General features: G+C 41.4%; 1 protein-coding gene across 5 annotated transcripts in view; it reads left to right on the top strand.

Annotated features, from left to right (window-relative positions):
- The window catches only part of ccdc88ab (coiled-coil domain containing 88Ab), an 81869-nt gene that overhangs the window by 43043 nt on the left and 12883 nt on the right, over positions 1-25943 (top strand). For 3 of the 5 annotated variants that reach the window (XM_079855454.1, XM_079855452.1, XM_079855451.1), the window contains exons 15-30: positions 2140-3210; positions 3696-3823; positions 5253-5391; positions 5471-5644; positions 6175-6336; positions 7071-7348; positions 10909-11052; positions 11126-11312; positions 11737-11882; positions 12039-12131; positions 19099-19301; positions 20871-20912; positions 21835-21912; positions 22469-22636; positions 23760-23828; positions 24692-24873. In XM_079855454.1, the coding sequence (XP_079711580.1) occupies positions 2140-3210; positions 3696-3823; positions 5253-5391; positions 5471-5644; positions 6175-6336; positions 7071-7348; positions 10909-11052; positions 11126-11312; positions 11737-11882; positions 12039-12131; positions 19099-19301; positions 20871-20912; positions 21835-21912; positions 22469-22636; positions 23760-23828; positions 24692-24873 (3264 nt within the window). The remainder of the gene's footprint in view (positions 1-2139; positions 3211-3695; positions 3824-5252; positions 5392-5470; positions 5645-6174; positions 6337-7070; positions 7349-10908; positions 11053-11125; positions 11313-11736; positions 11883-12038; positions 12132-19098; positions 19302-20870; positions 20913-21834; positions 21913-22468; positions 22637-23759; positions 23829-24691; positions 24874-25943) is intronic. The other 2 variants (XM_079855455.1, XM_079855453.1) reach the window with 1 other exon arrangement.

Raw genomic sequence — 25943 nt, 5'->3', positions numbered from 1 at the left:
CACATATGTGTCTGATGTCACAACTATCAAGTGGGAGAGCTTTTATAAAACTTATAATCATATGAGTTTGACATGTCAGATTTCACTAGCTGTAATTATAGCTCAGTCATGACAGAATAAACATTTAGCATGGTAATGGCCATGATAAGTTAATGTATTTGGTCTTGCGGCTGCTGAGACACACACACAGATGTGTGAACCCCTGCACAAACACACAGCACTGCAGTAAATCCAGCACAGCACTAGCGTTCTGCTGCTCTGAGCCGCAGGTTAGGTGTAACAGCAGTGACTGAACTCCTCTGTGCCTGCCGGTGTAGCTTAAATATCCATCATCCTGCTCCAGGAGAGCTGGGACTTACTTAACTGGTCACTGAGTCTATCTGTGTGTATCTGTGCTGGTTTGACCCATGTGTGCCTGAGCCGTTTGTCTAAAGCTTACCCGTTTAGAAACGTCTGCCAGTAAGCAGACCTTATGCCACATAGTAATCTGGGAGAGATTAGTGAACTGCTTACAGCAACACTGAAGCCAGACTATTTAAATGTTAGCGGAATAGGGAGCTTGAAGCTCATTGGCTGAGAGATTACCAGTAGAGGACCTATTGGTTCATGCTAGGCAGATTACACATCAGAAACTTTACATATGAAATTACTCCATACAGCGTTTCAGGCATTAGTGCATTGGTACATTAAGCCATGCATTTACATTTAATTATTTAGCAGATCCTTTTATCCAAAGCGACTTACAAATGAGGAGAGCAATAGAAGCAGTGAAACCAACAAGAGGACAACAATATGAAAGTGCTGTGACCCTTCCCAGTTTGGTCTAACGCAGTATATATGTAATTATTATTTTTTCATTTTTTTCATGCTACTTTACTTTTACCTAATTTGATTAATGTTTTTTTTTATATTTACAGGGACAATGCACATTAATAAACATTTCTCTAATTGTGCCAGTTTAGCTATTACAGCTCACTCTCAACGTTAGTCTCTGGCTGTGTTTTCTTTTTTAAGAGCATGCAGAATAATAATAGTAGTCTTCTGAATAACACACATCTCAGGGCTGGATGATAAGGATGGCCCAGAGCCCGTGCTTAATCCTCACTCAAGCTTATCATTTGCACATGTCTTGCCAGTTCAAACATTAAAGCTATTTTAAACTATTCAAGCGCAAGAAGTGGAGAAAGATAACTTAATTCATTGCTCACACTTAACTTTTATTTTATGTATTTTATTTTTGTGGTGGAGCCTGTAAAAATGTTGTCAGGGCAAGTTAAAATTTCATCCGCTAGCCCAACCGGGCCAGTAGGACAATCCTTAGTAATCCGCAGCCTTTTAACACACTTTAAAACTTTCTCATGACATTTTTCTACAGAAAAAAAAAATTCAGTACCTTCAGGGCATGAAGCCAGTGAAATATAACAGGTTTCTTAAAGATATGTTTATGTGATTAGGTAACGATCAACTTGGCATGCCTTGACTGAATCCAACAAGGCTTGTCATCAAAGATTTAGAAGATGAGCAAAAATATATATATTTTTTCTGTATCTCATGACCAGTTGGTGGCGCTGTGCAGAAACTGGTCTGGTACCCTTAGGTCATGGTTGTCTTAACACACTCAAGGTTTGGTGTAAATTCATGAAAGCGTTGCGAAGTGTGCCTCACATCCATTTCGACATGCTCTTCATCAGATCCATTCGAAAGTTAGTCGGGTAACACTTTACAATAAGGTTCACTAGTTAACATGAATGAACAATACTTCTTCTGCATTAATCTTAGTTAATATTAATTTCAGCATTTACTGATACATTATTAAAATCAAAGGTTGTATTTGTTAACATTAGTTAATGCACTGAACTAACATGAACAAACAATGAACAGCTGTATTTTTATGAACACATTAACAAAGATTAATAAATGCTGTAACAAATGTTTTGTTCATTGTTAGTTTATGTTAGTTACTACATTAATGTTTACTAATGAACCTTGTTGTAAAGTGTTACCGTCATTCGAATACATTTTGACTAATCAACTTGAATAACTAAAAGATGATATGATTCGATTTTCCTGAGCATGTCATGAATGTTCTTCAACTGTCCTGTGCTTGTTGCTGAGCGATCTCTTCCCTGACTCTCGCAGGTCAAGGGTCTGGAGCAGGAGAACGAGCACCTGAACCAGACCATCTCCTCTCTCAGGCAGCGCTCCCAGGTCAGCGCCGAAGCCCGTGTCAAAGACATCGAGAAGGAGAACCGTGTGCTGCACGAGTCCATCAAAGAGACCAGCAGCAAACTCAACAAGATGGAGTTCGAGCGCAAGCAGCTCCGCAAAGAGCTGGAGCACCTCAAGGACACAGGAGAGCGAGCCGAAGAGCTGGAGATGGAGGTGCGTCGCCTGGAGCGAGAGAAGGAGAGTCTGCAGAAGCGTCTGGCGGCTCAGGCCATCACCTGTGAGAAGGTGGAGTTGTTGGAGAAGGAGAACGCAGAGCTGGAGGCCGAGAGCCGGAGACTGAAGAAAGCAGCCGATTCTCTGAGGAACCTGTCCTATCAGCTGGAGGTGCTGGAGAAGGAGAACCGAGAGCTGGACCAGGAGAACCTGGAGCTCAGGCGCATGGTGGAGTCTCTGCGGTCCAGCGGAGCTAAAGCCACACAGCTGGAGCTGGAGAACCGAGAGCTGGAGAACGAGAGGACGCACCTCAGGAAGAGCCTCGAGCTGATGAAGGCGTCGTCCAAGAAGAACGAGCGCCTGGAGGCGAGCAACCAGAGCCTGGACACGGAGAACCAGCGTCTCCAGAAGGGCCTGGAGAGCGGCAGCCGTAAGATCCAGCAGCTGGAGGGAGAACTGCAGGAGCTGGAGCTGGAGAACCACAGTCTGCAGAAGAGCCTGGAGCAGATGAAGATCTCCAGCAAGAGCCTGGAGCAGCTGGCGCAGGAGAACGCCTCTCTGGAGGCCGAGAACACTCAGCTGGAGAAGGACAAGAAGCAGCTGGAGAAGGAGAACAAGCGGCTCCGACAACAGGCCGAGATCAAGGACTCCAGACTGGACGAGGACAACCTGCGCATCTCTCATCTGGAGAAGGAGAACCGTGCGCTCGGCAAGGAGGTCCACACTCTCAAAGACACGTGTAGTCGCACCAAAGACCTGGAGAATGACAACAAGGAACTGGTCAAGCAAGCAACCATTGATAAGAAGACTCTGGTCACTCTGAGAGAGGTGTGCATCTCACCCCAAGAGGAACAAACACACATGTCCAAATACCCACACGTGCGGTCTCTGCATTTGACCATTGCGTGACGTATTTCCTCTGTTTGGCCCAAGTGTTCAAGCAGGCGTAAAAACAGTTGTAGATGAACAAAATAGGCCCACACACACCATAGTCATACTTGAACCAATAAAATGTGCAACACCAAATTATATGTATCTAATTAATTTAAATTACAGTAAAAGTTTTTCCTCAACATCTCGCGATTTCGGGGCTCATGAGTTCCCGAACATAATGCATGATGGACTACTCTCAGATAGTGTGGGTTTCGTGTGCAGTGAGGGCATTTTTAAGACATGGGACAGTCTTGTGCACGCACTCTCAAGTGGCCAAGACCGCAAGTGTGTGTGTTTGGACAAGGCAACAGCTTTAGATACGGTGCGTGCTTGATTGTGGATTCCTTGCATGACCCTTGTTGTGATGTTTCCTGATGTAGGACCTAGTCAATGAAAAATTAAAGACTCAGCAGATTAACAATGACCTGGAGAAACTGACCCATGAGCTGGAGAAGATCGGTCTCGATAAAGAGGGTCTTCTGGGTGATGAAGAGAGCTCAGATGACAGGTAATATTGCACTGTAGTTCTCAACTTTCCTGCAGTGTTCAGCTCCAGCCCTGATCAACCTCGCCTGCCTATAACGTACTAGTAATCCTGAAGACCTTGATTAGCTGGTTTAAGTGTGTATGAATAGGGTTGGAGCAGAGGTGGTGTTAGACTTCCACATTGTCTGTCATTTTGCCAGACAGGGTCGTAAATTCCATCATAATCTATTATTACCCGTCATTTTAACTTTCATATTTTAATGATAATAAACCATTTAATAGGCTCTGGTTTTGTTCAAATTTTCATTTTTATTCACAAACTTACAAGACAAACATATAGGCAAGATTATGCATTTATTTGTTTATGAAGAGAAAGTTGAACAGAGACTGTGCGTCACTTTTCAGGTTTCATCATGAATGTTTGTCCAATAAATTGCAATAAGCTTTGTGCTTTTGTTACTTTTGATAATGAAACAAAGTCTCAGCTTTCAAATTCTGTCCATTTAATTAAAAAATTCTATCAATAAATACTGTTTTGTCGCTCTTTAATGTGGCGCGAGAGACTGCGCCTGAGTTCAAGTGAAGCAGAGCGAGTCTTTACTGCGTTACAGGACGAAATAAACATGAATGAACATCATAAAAATATGTCGAAAGATACAGTCCAATTTACCAAAATCCATATCATGTCTCTCATGTAATCGCTCAATCCGTGTTTCAACTGCAGAAAGACGTCAATAAAACAGCTTGTAAACAGTGTCATGTAACTCAGAAAAGCCATTAATTTAACATTAACCTTATAGTCCACAAGAGCCACTCGCCACCAAGTGGACAGGGGTTAGAATTACACACACAAGTTACAATACATCACTCTCCGTGTAATCTGTCAAAATGACGGACCGATTTTAGATTTTTCCGTCACTTCTAAAAAAAAATCCTTCAATGATGCAAAATGTTCGGTTAACACAAACTCTGGATTGGGGCTAAACTGATCTCTGAACCCCTGCTGTACTTACTAGGGCTGCAACAACTAATCAGTATAATTGATGAGAATCTATAATGAAACAGTTCAAAACAGTGTGGATTAATCTGCAGAAAACCCAGTCATTCAGTACCATGGTATTTCCATCGGAGACCATCACTGTACCATGGTTCATGTGACACGAGCACTGCGTAAAAACCTCTTCTCACAGGCTTACAACTGTCCTTGATTTTAATGTTGAATTTTCTGATTTCAATGTAAACTCCCTTTATCATTTGTTTTGCTGTCTTTCTTGTTTTTTAGATATTTAGCCTGTTGTACAGCACAATGGCCAACTGCTGTTGCTTTTATTGTGCTATATAAAGAAAAGTTGATTGATTGATTGATTGATAACAGGAAAGAAAATAGCCTGTAACATGTGTTTACATGAATGCTGGAGTCATGATTGTCTATCTTATTTCACGTTTGTCAGGTTTAAGCTTCTGGAGTGTAAACTGGAGTCCACTCTGAGATCGTCCCTGGAGATTAAAGTGGAGAAGATCTCGGCTCTCGAAGCCCGACTGCAGGAGTCCTCCAACCTCAACCAGCAGCTGCGCCAGGAGCTCAGAACGGTTCGCAGCGCTAACACGTACGCCAGGGGTTTGTGTGGGTGTTTGCAGTAGACCGTGACTGTAGATTGTGTGTATTCAGGTGAAGAAGAACTACGAGGCGCTGCGCCAGCGTCAGGAGGAGGAGTGTGCGGCCCAGAGCTCGCCGGCTCGAGGACGGGAGGAGCACAGCGTCAGTAAGTGGGAGAGGGAGAGTCAGGAGGCCACGCGAGAGCTCCTGAAGCTCAAGGACCGGCTCATCGAGGTGGAGAGAAACGTATGTACCAGCAGCTCAGCACGCGCAGAAGTAGGGCTGGGACAATATATCGATGCTGAGCTTAGTGTTTAACAGCAGATGGCGCTCTAGGCTAGTTTTAACCACACGCTCAAATGCTCACGAAGAAGAGCGCTCGTGCGTTCGGCTGGGTCTGAATGTGTGCTCGCACCTCAGGATGCTTCTGTGACGCGGGAGTAATGTAAACAGCCCACTGCAAACACCCTTGTTATTCGCTTCGACCTTTCGAACTTTCTGAATGGTCATTTTATTGAAGGTTTAAGTGGTGTGTGTAAGGCATTGGAAGCCAGCACATCACAGCTGTTTCTAAAGCACACAATTCTGTTCATTTAATCTGCTGTTAAAAACTAAACTCAAGAGTCGATTCGAGAGAGAATCGCAATGCATTCGGAAAAAATTGGAATCAATCCAGAAATAATTTCTCGATTCACGATGCATCGATTTATTGTCCCAGCCCTAGTCAGAATGCCTTTACGTTCCCAAACCAGTTGCTGATGTTGTTGTTTGTGCAGAACGCCACTCTTCAAGCGGAGAAGCAGGCTCTGCGGACGCAGTTAAAGCAGCTCGAGTCTCAGAGCACTAATCTTCAGGCTCAGATATTAGCACTACAGAGGCAGACCGCGTCTCTACAGGAGAACAACACCACGCTGCAAACGCAGAACGCCAAACTACAGGTCAGAGACATCATCCACCAAGCTGTGTTTCTGAGCGACTGAGCATCAGTGTGTGATAGACGTTTCTCCTCATGGATGTTACAGGAGTTTGGTTGCAATTAGCTTTTCAGGAGAGTTGCACACAACGATCTTACACTAGCCGCGTTTCCATTACCCCCTAAATTTTGCAAATTGAATTGAAAATACGCCCAATGGGAACACGTAAATTTTGCAAAAGCTCCTATATATCTCAAAAAAGCTTTTACGCCCGCATGAGGTGGTGTGTGTCTGGCAGTTCGAAAAAGGAATGTTTTGCAAAACTGCAGTGGAAACACAAATGCCTCAATTTATCAAGAGCTTGAAGCAGAGAAACACCCAGAAACACCCCCTACATGCCGCTCCCAGTATAAGGCGCTTTCCTTGACATTAATGCTTGATAACAAGCCTACGTCTCCTTCCATTAATAATAATGGCTAGTGCGGTGGCTGAGATATACGTAAACCTACCAACATCCGTCGCCATGATTTTTGGACTGACTTTTGGCGTATAGTCGCATAACATCGGTTAATAGAAACGCCATCATTTCGCAATAGTTTTTATCGACATTTAGAAAATATTGCTAAAGCTTTGTGAAATCTGTAATGAGATCGTGACTACTGATGTTAATCTTCAGGAACCCTGCTGACGTCTGTCGTGTGCTCAAGCTAAACGACTTTTGGCATGAGTTGAAGTGAAAGAAAGTGATGTGTTCACAGGTGGAGAACTCAACACTCAACTCTCAGAGCGCTGCTCTCATGTCCCAGAATGCCCAGCTGCAGACACAGCAGTCCAGCACAGAGAGCGAGAGAGATGTGGCCATACGAGAGAGAGAAGACCTGCGCTCGGTGTACGATCTCCTGCTACACGACCACGAGAAGCTGTCCGCCCTGCATGAGAGACAGGCGTCCGAGTACGAGGATCTGATCGGCAGACACGGAGAGCTGAAGAGTGTCCATAAGAGTCTGGAGGGGCAGCACCGAGGCCTGGAGAACAGGTACAAACATCACCTCACAGCTGAGCAGTCACTTTAAAGGTGACATATTATGCCCCTTTTCACCAGATGTAATATAAATCTCCGGTGTCTCCAGAATGTGTCTGTGAAATTTCAGCTCAAAATGCCAGATCATTTATTATAGCTTGTCAAATTTGCCCCCTTTTGGGTGTAAGCAGAAACACGCCTTGTTAGTGTGTCCCTTTAAATGCAAATTAGCTTTAGCTCCGCCTCTTTTCAGAAGAGGGCGGAGCCTTGACACAAGCTTCAGGAACTCCGGCAAGAACAAAACAGGTCAATCTCACTCATCCAGAATCCCAGAATAACCAGTAGCGAGTGCAGCCTTATGGAGAGACTCATTTATGTAGTTGTTGTGTCTTTTCTCTTTCTATGTAATACCGTTGGGGAGGGTGTCTCGACCCGAGCCGCCTCCTTCGAGGACAGCAAGACAAGTTTAAGGGCCATTCCATGTCAAATCATCCAAATTTAAAAAAACTTCCCCAGCACAAAATTCTGATTTTGTTCATATTTTTTCAGAAGAAAGAAAGACATAAATACAACCCGAATTCCGGAAAAGTTGGGACGTTTTTTAAATTTGAATAAAATAAAAACTAAAGGAATTTAAAATCACATGAGACAATATTTTATTCACAATAGAACATAGATAACATAGCAAATGTTTAAACTGAGAAATTTTACACTTTTATCCACTCAATTAGCTCATTTAAAATGTAATGCCTGCTACAGGTCTCAAAAAAGTTGGCACGGGGGCAACAAATGGCTAAAAAAGCAAGCAGTTTTGAAAAGATTCAGCTGGGAGAACATCTAGTGACTAATTAAGTTAATTGATATCAGGTCTGTAACATGATTAGCTATAAAAATGTATGTCTTAGAGAAGCAGAATCTCTCAGAAGTAAAGATGGGCAGAGGCTCTCCAATCTGTGAAAGTCTGCGTAAAAAGATTGTGGAATACTTTAAAAACAATGTTCCTCAACGTCAAATTGCAAAGGCTTTGCAAATCTCATCATCTACAGTGCATAACATCATCAAAAGATTCAGAGAAACTGGAGAAATCTCTGTGCGTAAGGGACAAGGCCGGAGACCTTTATTGGATACCCGTGGTCTTCGGGCCCTCAGACGACACTGCATCACTCATCGGCATGATTGTGTCAATGACTTTACTAAATGGGCCCAGGAATACTTCCAGAAACCACTGTCGGTAAACACAATCCGCCGTGCCATCAGCAGATGCCAACTAAAGCTCTATCATGCAAAAAGGAAGCCATATGTGAACATGGTCCAGAAGCGTCGTCGTGTCCTGTGGGCCAAGGCTCATTTAAAATGGACTATTTCAAAGTGGAAAAGTGTTCTATGGTCAGACGAGTCCAAATTTGACATTCTTGTTGGAAATCACGGATGCCGTGTTCTCCGGGCTAAAGAGGAGGGAGACCTTCCAGCATGTTATCAGCGTTCAGTTCAAAAGCCAGCATCTCTGATGGTATGGGGGTGCATAAGTGCATACGGTATGGGCAGCTTGCATGTTTGGGAAGGCTCTGTGAATGCTGAAAGGTATATAAAGATTTTAGAGCAACATATGCTTCCCTCCAAACGACGTCTATTTCAGGGAAGGCCTTGTATACTTCAGCAGGACAATGCAAAACCACATACTGCAGCTATTACAACAGCATGGCTTCGTCGTAGAAGAGTCCGGGTGCTGAACTGGCCTGCCTGCAGTCCAGATCTTTCACCTATAGAGAACATTTGGCGCATCATTAAACGAAAAATATGTCAAAGACGACCACGAACTCTTCAGCAGCTGGAAATCTATATAAGGCAAGAATGGGACCAAATTCCAACACCAAAACTCCAGCAACTCATAGCCTCAATGCTCAGACATCTTCAAACTGTTTTGAAAAGAAAAGGAGATGCTACACCATGGTAAACATGCCCCGTCCCAACTATTTTGAGACCTGTAGCAGAAATCAAATTTGAAATGAGCTCATTTTGTGCATAAAATTGTAAAATTTATCAGTTTAAACATTTGCTATGTTATTTATCTTCTATTGTGAATAAAATATTGGCTCATGTGATTTGAAAGTCTTTTAGTTTTCATTTTATTAAAATTTAAAAAACGTCCCAACTTTTCCGGAATTCGGGTTGTATGATGGATGTATATTTACTGAGTAATCCATTATTTTGTCAAGGGGGTCAAATGACAATTTTCACCTGAGATTTGTAGCCAAATTACAGAAGGGTAAAATTACTTTAGAAAGATGGCATCATCGTTATTTTATTTTCACACAGAGATTGGTAGATCTATTAGTTAAATCTGTTGACTTTAGCATTCTTTGTTACTGTAACGGACAGGCCCTTGAGAGCCACCAGAGCGCACTCCACATCAGACTATAGTCATTCCCTCATAAACTACATTTCCCATAACTCACTGCCCGGACTCATCATCCCTGATTGCATCCACCTCATTACCTTTCAGTCTCAGCCTATTTAAACCATATACACTCATTCATTCCCTGCGAAGTCTTGTTTAGTGTCACACTGCAATTCCAAACATTCTCCTGGTTTTCTTTATCCCCTTAACGCCCACTGTCGCGAATTTGCAACAAACCCCTTCCATTCAGACTGCAGGCGAGATAGCGTGTGTTTTCCCCCAATGCCTGTTTGTGCACATTCGATACATACCTAGGAACATTTTGCACGCACTGGTTTCTCGTAGGAGCGGTCGGAGTGGGAACTACATCCGGTTCACCGAAGCTAATATTTTGGTTTGCAAAATCCGCATATCAAGGGCGCAAATGTGGAGAAATTGCCCAAAATGAGTTAAGTTGTGCTAAGATAAAAATATGTACCAGCTTATTGATTGCTTCTATAGCTATGTTATTCATATAGGCTTCATGTGACGAATATTTTTTACGTACTTTGTAGATTTCTGTTTGTAGCAAATTTGCGACATTCGTCCATAACGGCTGGATTGGGCTAATGGCTACATATTATAATAATGCTGTATTTAGATGGTTTCAGCCAAAATTATTTTTTTATTATTTTTTTATTTTTCACAAAAAATAGCATGTTAGGATATAACACTATAAGAATATATAATGTATGCACTGGAGAAACAAGGAAAGAGTTAAACAGAGTGTAACATGGAATGTATAAAAACTACTGTCAATGTTAGGGAGTAGGAGAGTGTTTTGTTTCTTGCTGTTGTCAAGATTCATTAATTTGTCAATTAAAGTTTATAAGTTCTAACAACTTTGTGCCATGAATAAAATCTACATACCTGAGATGGGAAAATGATGGCAAATTTGCAACATACCAAAATTTCTATTTATTTGTTGTGCAAAAGTGAAATTGATAATCTCAACATTATTTACCATCTACTTAAAGGCAAAAACACATACATTTTTTTTTTTATATACAGCTATCTGGTTTTCTCTGTTTTTGCCTGTGCCCCTTTGATCCTGTTATTGTTTGGACTGATTGTTTGGAGCGGCATGTGCATTACTCTCTCTGTGTGTGTGTGTGTGTGTGTGTGTGTGTGTGTGCAGGTACAATCAGCTGTTGAAGCAGAAGACTGAGCTGGAGCAGCTGGAGAAGGAACTCAAAGCAGACAGAGAGAAGATGATCTCCGACAACAAGAGCCATCAGGACACAGTTGCACAGTTCCACAGACTCAGCGCAGAGCACCAGACGTGAGTGTCATGATGAGGGAACCTCTCTCTCTCTCTCTCAGGTGATGCTCATGAGCGTGTGTCCTGTGTGCAGGCTGAACTCTACACACCAACAGCTCCTGAAGGACAGTGAGCTCCTGCAGGCGGATCATAAGAGTCTGAAGACTCAGCTGAACACGGCCCGTCTGGAGCAGACCCGTCTGGAGGCAGAGTTCTCCAAGCTCAAGGAGCAGTACCAGCAGCTGGACATAACCTCTGCCAAACTCACCAACCAGTGCGAGGTACGCGCTTCATGAGCTGTAGTGGACACTGATAATGTCTGCAGGGAATTAAACTTCAGCCAAATTCTTAAGCGAAAATTATAATAATCTGATCAGACTTCATCTATTCATGGATTTACTTCAGAAGGGTGCAACTGTGAGAACTTCACATGTTCACACTAGACCCGGAAGTGCTGAACCATTCACATAGAGGAAATTAGACATGCTTTATTGAAGATATCTTGCTGGTTCGTCTTCCACTTCACATGTTTTTGCTCGTTATTTGTCATATTGTCTGTTGTGAATGGCTCTATGCTGCCCAATCTCAGGTCAACATGTGAAGTTCTCCATGAACATGGCGAGGTACAACTCTGTGAACTAAAACGTTGTTTTCAAACAAAGACATGTGGAGGGTAACCGTGTTTGTGTGAAATGTGTCCTGCAGCTGTTAAGCCAGTTGAAGGGGAATCTAGAGGAAGAGAACCGGCATTTACTGGATCAGATCCAGACCCTGATGCTGCAGAACCGGACCCTGCTGGAGCAGACCATGGAGAGCAAAGACCTGTTCCACGTCGAGCAGAGACAATACATGTATTTATACACACTTATATTCACTTTCATTCTACCCTCATTCTTGTTTATGTTCTAAAACTATTACCCTGTAGTTGACCTCAGCTCCTGTGTGCAGATAGTCTGATGCTACTGTCTCTCTCTCTCTCTCTCTCTGTCACACACACACACACACAGTGATAAACTCAATGAGCTGAGGAGACAGAAAGAGAAACTTGAGGAGAAGATTATGGATCAATATAAATTTTATGACCCATCACCACCTCGAAGGTAAGCGTAGCCATCTCACACAGATCAGCGGATGTGTTTATAACATGGGTTTAACTTTACTTCAGGCCCCATGAAGCCAAGTTTTGTTGCTTTTATTCTATGTCTACCATCTTTGAGGAATTCTGTATTCTAGTGTAGTTCTAGAAACATGGACAAAATTAGCTTTTAAAAGATACATTTAAAATGTACAATCTTTCTCTACTGGAATTCACACTATTAGAAACATTGATAACTCACAACGCACTGGAGAAATGTTGTCCAATCAAATGATTTCTGGAACGAGAATGTTCCTCCCCCTTTAATTATGATACCACTGGCCTCGGCCACTCATTCACTATTCCTATATATGGGCTATATATATATATATATATATATATATATATATATATATATATATATATATATATATATATATGTATCAACATGTGAAGTTGATATATATATTAGGGGTGTAACGATTCATCAACTACATCGATGTATCGATTTATATTCCTATGATCCAACTACATCGATCTGTACTCGGCAAGTTGGCCTTCAGGACGACATATATCGATCTAACATCGTTTTAAAAGGTAATCAATCGATTGTATCGATACTAGGAAATAACGCATTGGATTTAAGCACGTCAGACTTTATATGGATGTTTTTTCTTATCACTTTTAATGATAAAGGCGTTAAACTTTACTCGATTCATCGCCATGCGTGACGCGCCAGCAGCAGCGCAAAGACAACAAGCAGCGCAAAGACAACAAGCAGCGCAAAGACAACAAGCAGCGCAAAGACAACAAGCAGTGCAAAGCCTCTCACCTCAGACAAACAGACTCTCCTGTCCTCTCAGCCGCTATACTGCAGTAGCGCGCACTCTTCAGTTGCACGCACAAATGCGCCGGCGCGCGCTGTAGGCCTATATCGCTTCACTATATATAAAGCACAAAATAAACTACAAGCATGCAACGTCGTTACGTTTTAAATTAGAAAAAAAACGTGTTGTCCAGATTCAGTATCAGTATCAGGCTATATGTCCGTGTCATTATTCTATCATTATTTTCATAACTTGTAAAGAAATAAAGTCTCTCACCTCAGAAAAACGAAATTTCATGTCCTGTCATCGTGCACTCTTCAAAACGGCGCGCGCTGTATCACTTCACTAAAGCGCAAAAGAAATACGAGCATGCAACGTCGTAAATTAGTAAGTTAAGAAATAAAAGTGAAATACCAATAAATTACGTTATTGGTACGTCATGTGTGTTGCTATTTATCAGGAGCAGTTTCCATGTTTCTTCACCAGTTCTTCTAAGTATTGTGTATCACAGCCTAATTGTTGTTTGTTTCCATAACAAAATGCCACTTACTGGTTATTTTGTATATTTTTATATGACTGTGGTGGCTCATACCAAGATTGTATTAACAAAAACTAGTTTGGGATTGCTATTTAATAGCTTAACCACGCAGTGCCTACTGTTTATCAGTATTTGTCATATTCTTACAATTTTCTTTGTATGTTAAGTAAAGGGGGACAGAACTTGTGTGTCAACAATTTTTGTGTAGACAAATGTATTATAATAGGCCTATATAATTCCTAAAAAAGTGGGTCTCGGCTTGATGACTATGGGGAGATGTGGGTCCCATGGCCAAACTATTCAAAACATCATTCAATGTTGTGATAATCGTAATTAATAATCGCAATTATAATTTCAAGGGAATAATCGACAATTATGATTTTTGTCATAATTGTGCAGTCCTACTTTATTCAAATAAAATGTTAATGCATTTGACATTAATTGTTGTTTACTTGTTTGTTTATATCCATAATTAATTGATACCTGATTCCCTTACAAGAATTTTTGGCTAAAAAGTCACTGAATCGATTTCAAGTCACTGAATCGTTTCGGATCGTATCGTTCTAAATGAACCAATATCGTCCTTGAATCATATCGACAACCATGAATCGCGATACGACTCGTTGTTAAAACGAATCGTTACACCCCTAATATATATATATATATTAGAGGTGGGCATAGATTAATTTTTTTAATCTAGATTAATCTAGATTAATTTTGAAATTAATCTAGATTAATCTAGATTAAAATGGCTCATTTGAATTCTGCCGAAGGCATTCAGAATATGTGTGCTACCCAAATAATGACTATAAAAGTAAGTCTTTGAGAACGGGTTTCTCAAGCCAGGTGGCGCATTAGACCAGGGGCTCATCTCCTGTTTCCAAAATGCATCACAAACTGCTTGAGAAAGCTGTTCTACTCATAGACTGTAAAGGTTACTACTGTACTGTTACCGTACGTAGGCAACATTAGGTAGGCCCATGTTATTATCAACTACTATAGGCTATCAATTAGGGATGGGCGATATGGCCTAAAATCCATATTGTGATATACATTGCAGCCTCTTGCGATAACGATATTATAATAAAACCATTTCAGAACAGGTTACACAGACCCTGCTAAACAACTGCTAAATGTTTTTTTTTTTTTTTTGAAAGGGTGTATGTAGTTTTGAGAACATATATTGTGCAAAACTGTAAGTATACAACATAATTTTGCAGATAAATAAAATTTAAGTACACTAGCTGCAGAGACTTAAGTAGGTCTAATGTTTATTATGGCTTGGAACTTATGAAACCCCAAATTTAAAATTAGAATATTGTCTAACTGATGTCTTTTCAGTTAAAAAGAAACACAACAACGATTCTTAAAATCGGGCGCTTTTAATAAAAAGAGATTATGTGCTACACCACTAAGATATATTGGGAATAATACGCGCGCGCTGGTATTCAGTGATATGTTTCGTTTTGAATTTGAGGTGGTAGAACGGATTAGTCGTGTGTTAACTTACCGAACTGTTACACCACACAGTCTACGTCGGACGGCTTAAATCCGAACCTAGTCCAAATAATGGATGTTGCACGGATCTTTTACACCAGCTTTCACTTTCAGCCGTGTTTACTTAAGATGACGACGAATATGATGCGTTGCAGCCGGGTGTTCCTCGCGGCCGCGGGTAGATTGCGTCATCATAGCTTGTGTAGCTTGAGCCAGCTCCCAACCCAACTTGGAGAATAGATTAACGGCGATATTTTTTTTATCGCGCGATAATCGCAGCGCGTTAACGCCGATAACGGCCCACCACTAATATATATATATATATGTATATATGTATATATGTATTTATGTGTGTGTATATATATATATATATATAGATAGATAGATAGATAGATAGATAGATAGATAGATAGATCCTATATATATATTCCTATATTCTACAGAATTGGTGCAAACTGCTGTCCCACAAACAAAAAACACATTAAAAAGCATTTAAGTATTCAAATTTGAGATGTTTACAAAGATCCTTCTATTATCTATTGAATCCCACAATAATATTTAAATATCAGTAAGCTTAATATATATAAAATCATCATTTATTGGGTACTTTCAATTGGGGGGTGGCTGTCCCGAACCCTAACCCTAAATTTCAACTTGTGAAAATGATATTGAAATGTTTTTTCTATTTTTTTCATTGTTGTTTTTAAAAATATCTTTTTCATTTCTTTTAAAAAGTGTTTAAAAAAACATTTATTTTGTATTTTATTTTTAAATCATGAAACTTTATGTAAAAAAATGTGTCCCGTATTTTCATGTCACTACCGAAAAGTGTGTGTTTTAGGCTACGTTCACACTGCAGGGCTTAATGCTCAATTCCGATTTTTTGAAAAAATTCGATTTTTTTGCAAGGCCGTTCACATTTCCAATTAAATGCGACCTTTTGTGATCTCCTGTGTGAACGTGAAATGACCCAGAAGTGACCCGCATGCGCAGAAGAGTACTCAACGGTCAACGACGTCACGACGTCACTTGTTGTTGAAGTAGCTAAACTTGAACTAACCTGAACTAACTGTGATTCTCTCTCTCTCTCACACACACACACACACACACACGAGCGCGCGCAGCGACCGTTACACAAGAGCCAGACAGCAGCCGCTGACCTATCTAATATCAGATTCAGCACAAATAAGTTAACATAACGTATATATAATGGCCGTGGGCTTTTTTTTTTTTTTTTTTAATTAACGGGCTCGTCGAGGTCGACCCGTTCGGCAGATTTACCTCAGCTCGACGAATATGCAGTCCGTTTTCAAACCGACGACTACAGAATTATGACGTTTTTCGCGTATCAATGACGTGCGGGTCGGATACATGCGACCTGGCCGTTCAGACTGAAGTCGCATTTCAAAAGATCGGATATGTATCGGATTTGGGACCACATACCCAAGTGGCCTGGGTCGCATTTGAAAAGATCGGATCTGTGTCGTTCAGACTGTCATGAAAAGATCAGATACAGGTCGCATAGGGGCAAAAAAATCGGAATTGGGTCGTTTCAGCCTGCAGTGTGAACGTAGCCTTAGTCCATGACTGATTTCAACCAAATGTAGGGGATTTTTGATCAGGAAATATCCCTGTGTGCCTCTCTCTCATAGCCTCTCTTTCATTGTAGATAGGTACCATCATTTTGAGGGAAATGTGTTCAAAAGTCTGAAAATCTGTGTGTAACTTTGAAACGTCACTACCAAACACCTTTTTTCTGCAATTAAGCAAACTTTGTTGGGTGTTATTCCATAAAATTTAGTTTGTGTGTGTGTGTGTACAACTGTTTAGAACTGTGCTAGTTAACCATGTGCTGATAAGCATCTTTGAGCTAGGCTCAAAAGTATCTAAAATTGTATCTAAAAAGTATCTAAAATTGATAGTACCGAAACAGTCATCATTGTTTTGATAGTGGCAAAAGGGAACACATAATCATTTATTTGGGGAAAATAAAAAAAATATTTAGTACAGTTATGCAAATTATTAGTATCTTAGTATGTTTTAGTAGTGTTTTAGTATGTCAAGACAAGTCACATTTATTTATATAGCGCTTTTTACAAAACAGATCGTTTCAAAGCAGCTTTACAGAGAGAACAGGAAAATAATGCAAAAAGGTTTGTTTCCAGAAGAAAATAGCGTCACAGTCCAGCTTATATAGCTTTCCAGACTTTCACCTGGAGTGTTGCACAGGTTTTTGTTCTGGGTGACTGCAGATACCGCTACTAAAATCTGCGGGCACCGAAGCAGGGGTGGAGAAAGAGCTTGTTGTGATCAGGAAATACCCCTCTCCACAATGCCAAGCAATGCTCAGGCTGGACCAGGAGTAGCTGGCAGCCATATCCTCACGGTTAGAACCTCTGGGTGTGGCCCGTAAAAGCCCAATCTGAGTGTTATCGGTTTCCTGAGAGTATAAGTATTACCATTAAGAGTGCTAGAGTGGTTTCCATTAGGTCCCTGAATAACTCAGAAGTGGAAGGTACAAGAAACCCAAATGGGTAATTTCATTTATCTGTTCTCATCCAGATATTCTCTAAGGTTTTTCCCACTATTATCCATTTGTCCATTTATATTTTATAATTCCTGTAGCTCAAACAGTTGAGCGTTGGCGCTTGCAACGCCAAGGTCATGGGTTCGATTCCCAGGGAAAGCAAGAACTGATAAGAATGTAAAATGTGTACCTTGAAATGCAATGTAAGTCGCTTTGGATAAAAGCATCTGCCAAATGAATAAATGTAAATGTAAATATTTATGCATTTAAATGTTTGTTTATCTAAAGCAGTTTATGTTGCATTTAATCTTTCTCAGTTCATGAATTCCAAAATCATTAACATGCAGCCTGGGTGACACTTGCCCTTAGTACTCAACTCTTTCATTGTGAAATGCTTTGAGCTGCAATTCAAAGACTGTGTTTTGCTCCATACTCCCCAATTTACTTGATCTACTGCAGTTTGCCCACCACCCAAACAGAACTATGGACAGTGGCATAACACCAATACTACATGCCACCATTTCCCACTTAAATCACATGAAGGGAAAAACTATATTAGGTTGATGTAAGTTGGTTACAGGTAAGCATTCAAGACTGTAATCTCCATCAGAATTGTTTCCAAGCTCTGGACTAAGTTCCTCAATCGCCTGTGGGTCCTGGATTTCCTAATTGTTAAGACACATCCTCTCTCATCCTAAACACTGGCTCTCCCCAGGGAATGGAAACTGATCAAATCTGCTGATGGCATTGAAGTGGTAGGCCCACTCATGGACCGTGATGGAGGAAATTGGGAATCTGGCATGGGGATCCTATATTCTTTCCTCTCACTAGTCTACCTCACTAACTGCACTTCCCAAAGGCATCGTAAGCCTAAGTAGCTCATAAAGACTATTGGTGCCAATGATTTCTGCAATCTACTTAGGCTTATGATGCTTTTGAAATGCCGGTCAGTCTGTTGCTGAACGATCCTGGCACATCCCTAATGCAGTGTGGTACAGCAATACTTTTACCATCCCAGATATCAGAAGTTCAGAATGTGCCTCAGATAAAAAGCATCATCTAGGACCGCATCACTGTCTAGAACTGCTCCTCACAGGCCCTTCAGAGAGGGAAACTTTTTCAGAGAGGTATTTACCCTCCATATGAGACATGGGCTCTAGGAAGTGCAGGATAAGAGCCAAGATAACCGTTGTGCGTTCTATGGGCTGCTAATGCTGTTATGCACATGCATTTTTATAAATTGTGTATAGTGACAACATACACACCAGTGAGCTGTACTGCATTGACTTCTGGGAGGCACATCATTGAGTTGCATGCACTCTTTGTGAACGCGGTCTCAGATTGATGTGAAATTTCTCCAGGCTGGTCTTACTTCCAAAATTAGGCATTCCTGACTAAGTTGATTAAACTGTGATTGGTTTGTTCAAGAGTAGAAATCCTTTTGTGTCATTTTTCTCTGCAGAGGAGAACAGAAAACACTGTTTATTCCCACTGAGAGTTCGTTTAGATGGGACAAACACAAAGCTTCAGACGAACAGCTTTCTGTGTGTATTGCAAGTGCATTATCGATGCACATAATGAGGGTTGCGTGTGGTTTCTGCAGGAGAGGTAACTGGATCGCACTGAAGATGAGGAAGCTCATCAAGCCGAAGAGTCGTGAGCGCATGCGCTCTCTCACACAGACCCCGTCCCGCTCGGAGTCCAGCGAAGGGTTCCTGACGCTGCCCCACCCAGACAGCCAGGACAGCTCGTCCGTGGGCTCCGGGTCCAACTCGCTGGAGGATTCGCTCACGCACCACAGCGGCAGTGAGTATACGCACTCTTCCTACAGTCTGAGAGTTTGAACACCGTTTAGAGAGATACTTCACTCCTGAATCACTCTGATTGATTCAGAGTTTAGAGAGATACTTCACTCCTGAATCACTCTGATTGATTCAGAGTTTACAGAGATACTTCACTCCTGAATCACTCCGATTGATTCAGAGTTTAGAGAGATACTTCACTCCTAAATCACTCCGATTGATTCAGAGTTTACAGAGATACTTCACTCCTGAATCACTCCGATTGATTTATAGTTTAGAGAGATACTTCACTCCTGAATCACTCCGATTGATTCAGAGTTTAGAGAGATACTTCACTCCTGTTTCAGAGTTTAGAGAGATACTTCACTCCTAAATCACTCCGATTGATTTATAGTTTACAGAGATACTTCACTCCTGAATCACTCCGATTGATTTATAGTTTAGAGAGATACTTCACTCCTGAATCACTCTGATTCACTAGAACTAGTTAACCCGGGGCCATTGTTTTACACTGCTCATAATTTACCCAGGGTTAACAATTAATCTGGGGTATTCATAAGCCTATGTTTCACACACTGTACATTCCTAAATTCTGGGTTAATGTCCTTATTTGCATATTTGCGGTGTCAGTGTCACTGATTGGACAAACGCTGCATGCGACCTGTTTACATAAAGGCTCAAGCATTTTGCATCCTCATATTATATATTGCCAACTAAACTATCAGGTTTTTCCTGAATTAACTTTTCAGATTATAATGGTAAGAATGAAACTGTCTCTTCTTCAGTCCAATTGTCATGTTTTCCATCACCATTTGACAAGTTTCTCTGACAATCCATAGCATGTTAATGCGAGGCACAGGATTGGTTGTGTGTTGCTAAGCATCTAGACCACATCGCTTCACACTGCACACGTTTTGCACTGCAGTGTGGGGTTAACCGTGCATTCTGCTCCGGAGCAGGACTTCATAACCCTGGGTAAAAAGCGGTGCTAACCTTGCTTTTAAATTACAAGTGTAAATCGTTCCTTTACCCATGGTTAAAAAAGTGGTTTAGAATGATGATAACCTGGGGCAGCGAGAAAAGCACCCATGAGTGACTGAGTCATCTGACTGATCTGATTCTTTCGACTAATTTCCTAAGGAGAACCAGTGTGTGTCCGACTCATGGTCTGGCTGGTAGTGCGTTAGTGAAGGAAATGTTCCGTCGTCACTTATGTGCCCCCAAATCGTTTTCCGATCAATATGTTTGAATCAATAAAGAATCAATATGTTTGTTGTTAATTTTTTCAGTCAAAGCTATTTATGAAGTTGATATAAAGTTGGGTAACGCTTTACAATAAGGTCTCATTTGTTAACATTAGTTAATGCATTAATTAACTATTAACTATGAGCAATGTATTGTTATATAATTTACTTACCTTTGTTAATGTTAGTTAATAAAAATGCAATTGTTCCTTGTTTCATGGTGAGCTCACAACTCAGCTAGAGTACGTTAGCAGGAAACGTGTATGATGTATGATTGCGTAGTTCCAGCCTGACATTTTCTGTTGTGTTTTCTTGCTTTCTGTGTGAAGGGAAGAGAGCTGAGAAAAGCCAAACACAGGCTTCCTCTAACGGTATGCTGTCAGTCAGCCCATGAACACTCTGCATTTGTGTTCATCTCTATTAAAAGGTGCAATTCAAACAGTACGTGTGACTGTAATCCAGCGCTCGCCGCCAGTGTCATTCATACAGCTGTGCGTGAGAGCGGCTCAGTGATGGTGTGTGGCATTGCACCCTTTAATGATCATTCCCTGTTGTGCTGTCGGCATCACACAGTAGCCGCGTTTCCATCACCCTTCAAACTGAGCAAACTGAAAATTTAAAATTCTCCCAATGGAAACACGTCAATTTCGCAAAAACTCCCATATATCGCAAAAAAGTTTTTACGCTCACATGAGGTGCTTTTTCAGGCAATTCGAAAAAGTAATATTTCTCAAACACGTAAAAGTCGATCATTCTTTAAAGAAGGCATGGTATGTTTGGGCAGCAGACGAGACAGAGTTCCTAATTAAACTCATTAAAGACTAAAGAAGTACGGGAATACTGGATTCTAAACAACAAAGAATTGCCACAATTTATCAAGAGCTTGAAACAGAGATGAGGGGAAACGCCTCACAAGTATAAGGGTCTTTCCTTGCCATTAATTTCGGAAAACAGGCCTACGTCTCCTTCCATTAATAATAATGGCTAGTGCGGTGGCTGATATACGTAAACCTACCAACATCCGTTGCCATGATTTTTGGAATGTTTTAGACACATAACATGGAAACGCAGTCATTTCCTAATAGTTTTTTATAGACAATATTGCAAAAGTTTTGCGCAAATCTGTAATGGAAACGCAGCTAGTGTGGCGTACGTTTCACCGCTCGCTCACTACATGTGTGTTCCTGTGACCTGCAGCTGTGATGGATGTTGACCACATCAGCAGTTTGACACTGTTGTCTTGCTAACACCGTCTTTTCTCTCCTCCCGCTCGTTGCGTTTGTCCGGTGACAGCGCTGAAAAAGCTTCCGTTCATGAGGAACCGATCCAAGGAGAAAGACCGAGTGAAGGCCGTCTACCGCCGCTCTATGTGTAAGACATCCGATAGTCCACACCCATCATGCTCTTCTCTCACTGTCCGTCTCTTCTGCAGTGGAGTCTCTCATCATTGATCATCACCACATATTTCACACACATGCAGTCCTCATTCTCTTGTGATGTGATGTCATGGATGTTAGAGTTAATGTTTGTCTTTTCTGATGCAGAAACGGAGATTTAAGGAACTAGTTAGTGAGTGTCCTGCTAACACACGGTTTAAGTGTCACACTTGGTCACACTGCCTGCTAGACTTCCATTATTAATATATTAGAGTGTAAACACTGATCTGACTGTGCTTATATACGTTACGCTGCTTTACTAGCATTATAACCACTAGTGGAGTCGTGTTATTCTCTACATCTCATGTGAAGCATCCTGTGGTGTTTACTGCATCGCCACTCCATGAATCACTTTCAGCGTTTGCTCCTCATGTCTCTTTCTCTTCTCCGCTGTGTTACTCATACTCATACTTCATGCATGCGAGCAGTCCTTCACCGTGTTAATGCTGTGTGTGTGTGTGTGTGTGTGTGTGTGTGTGTGTGTGTGTCAGCCATGAACGACCTGCTGCAGACTATGGCTGTGTCCGAGGGTCAGTGGTCCAGCAGCACGGATCATCTGGAAGCTCCTGATGGGAAGGAGTTCGGATCCATGGACTATTCCAGCGCTGCTGCTGATTACGCAAGCCTGATCCGCGGCGCTCGACACCGCACCAACACAGGTAGAGTTCGCCCTCACCGCATAGACACAGGTAGAGTTCACAGACACTGGTAGAGTTCGCCCTCACCGCATAGACACAGGTAGAGTTCACAGACACTGGTAGAGTTCGCCCTCACCGCATAGACACAGGTAAATTTAAGGTCTTAAATAAGAAATTATAAGAAAAGTCGAAATTATCATTTCAAGAGGTCTTAAATTTGGGGATGGAAAACCAGGAATTGCAATATGACTTCATGTGATTATTAACTCTTTCCCCACCAGATTTTTTTATCAGTTTCACAACATTCATAGACGTTCCCAGCATATTTTGTTGTATGAATGTCAAAAGAAAAAAGAGCAAACAACTAAACATTTTATTCTAGCTTCATGCATTCTTTTTTAATCAACACTTGAATGTGGGTAAGTTTCATTAAAAAATAAATAAATAAAAAACATTTTAAAGAAAAACATTTTTGTCAAAGACTGCGTCTGGATTGGATTTAGAACGGTGATTAAAACACAGATGGAGTGGATCGAGTCCATCAACACCTCAAAGCTTCACAGTCGTTTCCTCATCCTGGTTCAACAGTTCATTCAGATGTGTAACAGCGCCCCCTACTGTATAACAAGGAAAACACGGAAAGCAGGAAAATTTATGCCAAACGATTGCCATTGATCTACTGTTGAGGAATAATGACAGTGTTTACTTTATTACACACCTCTAAAAAGCACAGCTGTGTTGCTACAAGCGTCACTGGGGTGAAACCGCTATATTTCTGTTGTTCCGTCCACTATCCAAGCGCCATCTACTGTCAGAGAGTGGAATTACATTTTCATTCAGTCAGTGAATCGAAATGAAGCTAATGTGCATTTAAAAATCTAAACCATAAGATTATATATATGTATATGTAATGAATTTAAATATAATCATTTAGTCTTTTCTTAAAAATAATGGCTAAAATGTGATGTTTATAATTATATGGAACTTAAATTGATGTTTTTCCAGTACTTTTACCATAGCTCTTCCTCTACCGCCCATGTGGTATGAGCTGTGTTAGTGCAGGTCAGGTGGTTTACTAACCCTGATGATTGAGTCGCTCCTGCTGTGCTGTGATGACATCATCGGGCCGCTCTGTGTTCCACAGGTAACGCCATGTCCAGTGATGACATCACGCAGGTGTCCTCGGAGGAGTCGAGTGTGCTGCGAGCTCAGGGTGAGTGTGTCTAACACTGACAGAGCTTCATGCATCTTTACAGAGACGACATCTAGATTTCATTATGATCCTGGCTTTAATTATTAGGGCTCAAGTCAGCTTTATTTCTACAGCGCCTTATACAGCTGTTTCAGAGCAGCTTCACAGTGATGAACAGGAAATTGGTGCCTTTGGGCTGTTGGTCATCTGAAGTCAGCTCAGTGTGGATTCAGCTCTGTTGTAAAGATCATCAATTATTAAACTAGTTCATTATATCTATAAAGCAGCTCTGGAAAAATCTAAAATGCTGACAACAAAACAAAAACATTGTGCAGTGACAATGTGCAATCTAGTCACTAGAGTTGTCAAAAAGTTCTGACATTTAAAAAGTGTGACTCCTTGAGCGCTGTTGAGCGGAATGGTAAAGGCCTCTGATTGGCCACTGTGCTCATCAGATATGTCTATGATTGGCTACAATGCGTCACAATTTTTAAATTTCAGTACCTATTTGGTACCGAAGTCGTGATGATCTGTTCCCAGACTCTAGTGCTCTGGATCTCAGTCAGCCAATCTTTCAGTCATTTTCTTCATGTCCGGTGTCTATGTAATAGACGTTTATCACTATGGTTTTGATGTGTTATCTTGTTTTATTCATTGTGTGCCTGTAACATGGCTGTGATTTATGATATTAAACTGTATATAGTTTTATTAACTATGTTTATTTGACTTGCTTAGTTATTATACATTTAATTTGATTGTAATAACTATAAAATTAAGTCTCTTAAACCAGCTAGCGTTTTCTTGTTAGTAGCTTGTAGTGAGTGTGTTTGTAAGGTTATCGGCGTGTGACGCTCTGTGTGTGTGTGTGTGTGTGTGTGTGTCAGGCGTGATGAACGGCAGTGCGAGCGCAGCTCACAGCGAGAGCAGTGGAGACGTCAGTGTGTGTTTGGACAGTCCCGTGAGGATGACATCATCGCAGCTCAGCGCTCAGGACGGCTCACACAGGGTTAAACCTGAGAGGGTTTCCCTGCAGCAGTTCCTGACCGAGAGCACAGAGCCGGCAGAGGTGACGCAACACACACACACACACACACACACACACACACACACAAGTGCTGGGCAGTATGACCAAAAATCCATATCACGGTATTTTTCAAAATTATACCTAAAAAAAAGTCTTGAGTTTGTTTACAGACAGTTTAAATTAGCGCTACCGTTAAATCTGATGTAATGGTAATTATAATACTCTTACAATAACGCCGAAAGTAAGGAGGTGGTTGTTTGTCTCCCGTCATCGCCGATTCGGGGTCTGAGTCCGGCTCACACATATAAGGCCGGTTTCCCTCAGCAATCCCTCATTCCAGGTGTTTTATTGACCTTACTCGTGAGCATCACCGAGCCACAGCAGGTACAGCACATGACCCTCATCACCTGGGGTCGGCCTGGCCGTGCGTCACTCAGAAAACAACAGGCCAATCACAAGAGAATATGAATATCATGAATATTAATTAGAAAGGCCAAAATCGACCTGTTCTTGGCAGAGCTCCTGAGAAAAGGAGCTGTAAAAATATGTTGGGATGGTTTTTGGTACTTGTACCGCAAATATATATTCTTAAGGACATCAAAACCTAAAATAAAACTTCAGAAAGGTGTTCAAAATGGGACCTTTAACTGAAATCAGTGATGCCACATTAATAGAGCAGCTTGAAAAACCCCATCTGTGACCTTCTGAATCATTGTCCATATCAGTGTAAACGACCCAATGATTTCAGACTTAACTCAAGCCTGCAGGACACACACACTCACTCTCTCACACACACACACACACTATACACAGACGCTCACACACACACACACACACACTACCGGTCAAAGGTTTGGAGTTGGTAAGATATTTTTAATGTTTCTGAAAGAGTCTCTTCTGTAGCCTGGGAAAACCCAGACGGACTTCCGGCAAATCTAGATTTGCTCTGCAAGTCAGTCTGGCCAAGAGCCCACTCAAGCCCATTTCCAATCTTTCCAAATCTTGGCACCAGTCACAAACGTTGAGGCGGGCTTTACACGATGACGATCGCTCTGATTGGTTTTAGTTTGTTGGTGACGCCCCTTTGGAAATGGGATGTGAATGAAGCTTCC

Source organism: Squalius cephalus (genome assembly GCF_949319135.1).
Source record: "Squalius cephalus genome assembly, chromosome: 21".
Classification (NCBI taxonomy): Eukaryota; Metazoa; Chordata; class Actinopteri; order Cypriniformes; family Leuciscidae; genus Squalius; species Squalius cephalus.
Note: the sequence above shows the minus strand (reverse complement) of the source record. Positions and strands in the feature narration are given on the sequence as shown.